This window comes from Brachyhypopomus gauderio, chromosome 4 (assembly GCF_052324685.1).
Source record: "Brachyhypopomus gauderio isolate BG-103 chromosome 4, BGAUD_0.2, whole genome shotgun sequence".
Taxonomy (NCBI): domain Eukaryota; kingdom Metazoa; phylum Chordata; class Actinopteri; order Gymnotiformes; family Hypopomidae; genus Brachyhypopomus; species Brachyhypopomus gauderio.
In genome coordinates, this window is record NC_135214.1 from 34,225,954 (window position 1) to 34,230,953 (window position 5,000).

Genomic DNA, 5,000 nt, shown 5'->3' on the forward strand with positions numbered 1-5,000 from the left:
CATGGACGTTACAATACAATGCAAGAAACCTTTCTCTTATTCTGCAAACATTATTAAATTGCCCTTCATTTAAATTACTTTAGTGCAATTCTGAATACTTGAAACTTAAAGCCAAGGTCTGGAATCTGTAAACAAGGCGGAAGGTCACATGACTCGCTGTAATGCAATTGGCCAGCTGTGCTACCTCTCTGGCTACTCAAGACTCGGCAATGAAACAACGTGGCTAAAGAAAGTAGCTCAAGGTGGGGCCAGAACGGGGCGGGGCCAGAACGGGGCGGGGCCAGGACAGGGCGAGGCTGTACCTGTATGACTGCAGGATGTCAATAATGCCCAAGAAAATCAGCAGCTTCTCGTCCCGGTGCGTCCTGGCTGGGATGCCTCCCATTCTGGAGAGTGGAGCACATAGACATGAGGCTCCTGTGCTTTCTATACCAAGCTGTAGGTGGCGCTCCAGGTGTATGGGAGATAAAGCTGTGCAGAGGAGTTAACCAGGACTCACGTGGCGTCAGTGGTCATGGCCTCCGCTGCCCGGCCGTCCCCCTGGATGGACTCCATGGCAGTGGAGTACAGGACCCTCTGTCCCAGGGGTCTCTTCCCATCCCCCCCACCTGTCTCTCCGTCTCGGGGGTTCTGATCCAGCACATGAATACCAAGCAACAGACTGTAGTCCATGATTTTGAAACTCTCAAGCACCTATATACAATGAGAACACACACACACACACACACACACACACACACACACACACACACACACACACACACACACACACACACATTTATGAATCAAACACTTCACAAGCTGAATCAAAATAATAAATATGAGAACAAGATGTCTAATCATTTTTCAAGGGCTTTCTTGAAACTCGCACTCAGGCATTAACATCCTTTCTCAACCCTTTAAGCAAAGTGCCCTCCGCTGGGGCAGTCTGTCAGCAGGGGCAGGAGGGGAAAAAGACCTGACCACGAGGGACCCTTGGCCATGCTGAGTGTGTCAAACGCGTGTTGCTCAGCAGTGAGCTCAGCACAAAGTGGAGGAAGAGAAAGACTGAAGCTGCCACAGCCGGCCAGGCAGGAAGAGTGAGGTGCTTCCTGGCTGAGGTGAAAGGACTGCAGAACACTGCACGTGCTCTGGATGAGTGTGTGTGTGTGTGTGTGTGTGTGTGTGTCTATATGTATATATATACATGAGTGTGTGTGTGTGTGTGTGTGTGTGTGTGTGTGTGTGTGTGTGTGTGTGTGTGTGTGTGTGTGTGTGTGTGTGTGTGCAGGACTGAGTTGGCAAATTTATTCTAGAATTTCCTGTTTACTAGATCAACCTGTGGAATATTACAAGGTAAAATGATGGTCATTTCAAGATCAAAAGCCTTATGAAGTATATGAAGTGTATGAAGTATATGAAGTATATGAAGTGTATGAAGTATATGAAGTATATGAAGTGTATGAAGTATATGAAGTCTATGAAGTGTATGTGTGCGTGTGTTAACAGAACAGAGTTCTGCATTGAAGCTCTCCCTCGTGAAGCTCTCCCTCGTGAAGCTCTCCCTCCCCATGGACAAAGTTTCTTTGAAACTGTTTTTAGAATGTCATGTTTGGTTTTAAAGTGTATAAACTTAACTATTAACTATATATTACATATTTTTAAGTAAAGTTACTGTTACACTGAATTTGTGTACAAGCATACTGCTAAAATATTTTCCTTTGCACACAAACAGTAATGACATATGAGTATATCAGAACACAAACCCTATGGGTGATAGAGACGTTGTGAAAACTTATTTGGGTTCAGGGTGCAGGAATATATAATAAACATCTTGTGCTGATGGCAGGGCAGGCCTGGGGCTGTGCTGGCCACGGATGGCACTGGAGTAATGCTGGAGTAATACTGGAGAAATTCTGGAGTAATCCTAACTGGGTTCACTGGCAAATTAAATTAATTCTGGTCCCATTCTGGGTTCTACTTGTTATGTTTTGTAAGATCAATATGTGACTGGTACATAACATCCATTAAAATACATATTTAGTCTGTGCTGGTCACAAAAACAAACAGAAGATGAAACGTCATTTCCAAGGACACAGATTAGATTTTGTTCTATGAGTTTTATCACTTTCTTTGTCTGGAATGGCACGTTTGTGTAACAGAGTAAAGCACACTGTACACGTGGTGTGTTCCAGACACCTGATAACAATAAGAGTTCTGAGATTTGAACAAATGTGTGCAAAAACAATAAAGCCTGAAATTCAACACCACAAAACATGAAAGCGTAAACTGTCCCCTGCAACCGCATCACAGGAACAACACTACAGACTGTATACCACCCAACAGGCTGACATATGCACTGAAGCTTCAAGAAAGGCCAGATCTCCTCCAATTCGTGCTTCATATGAGTCCAGTCACATAGCTGTAAGCAAATTTATTAAATCTGCCAACTAGACCAAAACACTCAGTTTAGTGTCAAAAAGCACTTCCAGAATTTTCACGAATGTGAGTCACAACATATCTGGCCCAGATGTGCCTATGTACAAAAACATACGTCCAGCCTTCTGCTATTGCAGAAGAAAACCGCTTAGTCTGAAACAAAAGTGTGAACGGTGACCAGTGTGATAACGTCTGGAGACACAGGTGACCTGTGAGAAGGTCTTCTGTGATTTCTATGGATCCTGGCAAGCATGGTCCAATCAGAAAGGCAGCTGTGCTATAAACTGTGATGTAGGCATTGTCTCCGCTTTGCACGGCATCCTAGTTCTGCTGAAATAATGGCTACAAAAATATCCTGCTGCTGTTCATCATCAGCGCTGCAAATGATCAAGTCTCCAGGTGTATAATGGCCATAAACAGCCATTTAAAGCACAAGGTCTGTTTGCCTGGTTCATAAGGGTATTCTTACACTCAACAAACGCCTGCCAAATGTGTCACAGACTAGTGTGTCTGGTGTCAGTTAAACCTCAAGACAAAGGCGAGAAGGAACTAGGTCTAAATGGATATCCTAGTCATAAACACAGGAGCCATCACGGCTCTTAGCAACAGATACAAAAGAAGGCACTGCGAAAGTGACCCAGCTCAGCTGCTACAACAGGTCCAGCAAGATCCCTCCCTGTGTTAAAGGTTTTGACAGCAAGCAAACAGTGGGTAGAAATAATTTTCTGAAGAACTAGTTCTTGATCATCAGAGGAGCAGACAGAAGGAGATTTGGGTTCAGAAAGATCACTGAAGCAGCGTTGGCAACCTCGCTAAGGTTTTTAGCATCACCTGCTCCAAATGGCATCACACAGGTACGAGTTCTCCGTAAGCTGGAAAACATGCCGGCGGGGTTGGGGAGAAGTGCCGGGTGATGATGCTGACAGACATTTATTACCAGAAGCTGGTGGACTAAAGCACAATGCTTCCATATACCTGCTGATGTCCAGTGAGCAGGAGCCATTTAAAAACCACTTGCATGAAACACTGACATCATCATTCAAGGAAACCTCTGTTGTGGCGGCGCAGGATTTCTATGAGCTATATGTCCTTACTGGCCCGTACTTACTCATATGGGTCAAACGATTGAGTGAAAACTTCTGAACCAGGAACTAAGAGCTTAACCTCAGTACTACTGAGAAGCCTGATACTTTGATGGGATACACCAGTGTGTCTGATAGTTTAATGAGATACACCAGTTTGTCTGATGTTGTTCGTTTTTGTAGAGGGAGAAAACAAGGTAATATGTCCAAATGTGGAGATCCAGCACATTATTCTCCACCACAGACACTGTGACAGGAACCAGCAGCTCTGCCAGTCACATGCCATAATTCATAAACTCCCTATAAACTACGGCACACTTGCAAGAAACACTATGAGAGAGAGAGAGAGAAAGAGAGAGAGAGAGAGAGAGGCCAGGTCTAGAGTATCTCTACGAAAGAGAGTAACAGAGACTGAGAGGCAGAGAGAGAGACCAGTTCAAAATTGACTAGAGAAAGACTCTATGAAAGAGAGAGAGAGAGAGAGAGAGAGAGAGAGTAGTTCAATGCTGACTCAGAATGCTGCATTATGAGAATTTCATAGTAATTTATGCTGAGCACACGGGGGACACATCCCCACCACTTTCTAAAATGGCTGATTTTGTCAACACCGCTTTCAGAAAATATTGTATATTACTGCTTGCTGCAGATACCTGTCCAGACACCAGATAGTAAAAACAGCACTGGAAATCTGGTCATCCCCAATATGACATGTGACCTTTCATTGAGTTCTGTGTAAAAGCCCAGAACAGAATAAGCATTCCAGGGCTTTCCTGCATGGCAGGAAGTGTAGTGGTCTAAGTGCTAGCTCTCTCATCGGGTGATTTCTGGTTCAGTCTCTGATGGTGCCAGACCCCTGACTGGGAGTCCTGTGGACACGTGCTGTACAGACATGCTGTCTCGGAGGTTTGGATGGCCTCCCTGATCCCTGCACAGAGCTAGCCAATCCCTGACCCCTGCACAGAACTAGCCAATCCAGGTGTCTGTTTGACAGTGTAGAGGGAACCAGCTGGTGCTCTCCTCCAAGGCAGTTGAGCCATCCAGTGATGATGTGCTGGTGGCAGCCTACACAGATGTGGTGGTTGGCTACTCGTCTATAGGATTCTCCCCCTGGCATTGTGCTGGAGTTAGATGGCAACTAACGCTGGGTGAAAAAGAAATGCTCTAATGAAATAAATGTTTTAAATAAACACCATGATAATACAGAAACACTCACAGGCTTAACAAAAATGGGAATAAAAGTGTTACTTTCATGTCCAGCACTGATTTCTGTGAACACACACACCTGAGGACTCAAGGAGCAGCCAGTGTGTGAATGTGTGTTCCTGTCCCAGCACTTTTCAAAGCAGTTACCGTCACGGGGAATTTCACACGCAGGGCATAGAGGATCTGGCCGCACGTGCGCCGTGTGCTACACGCTGCATGTGCTGCGTGATCTTGTACCGTGTGCCACGTGTGCTGGGAGATCGTGTACTGTGTGATATGAAGAGTGAAGAAACAAGG

The 5,000-nt window shown here is 45.1% G+C and overlaps 1 protein-coding gene across 2 annotated transcripts in view; it reads right to left on the minus strand.

Moving 5' to 3' along the window:
- pip5k1bb (phosphatidylinositol-4-phosphate 5-kinase, type I, beta b) overlaps positions 1-5,000 on the minus strand; it is a 30,677-nt gene that overhangs the window by 5,956 nt on the left and 19,721 nt on the right. For both annotated transcript variants that reach the window (XM_077004219.1, XM_077004220.1), the window contains exons 8-9: positions 500-693; positions 303-386 (exon numbers count right to left, since the gene is read on the minus strand). In XM_077004219.1, the coding sequence (XP_076860334.1) occupies positions 303-386; positions 500-693 (278 nt within the window). The remainder of the gene's footprint in view (positions 1-302; positions 387-499; positions 694-5,000) is intronic.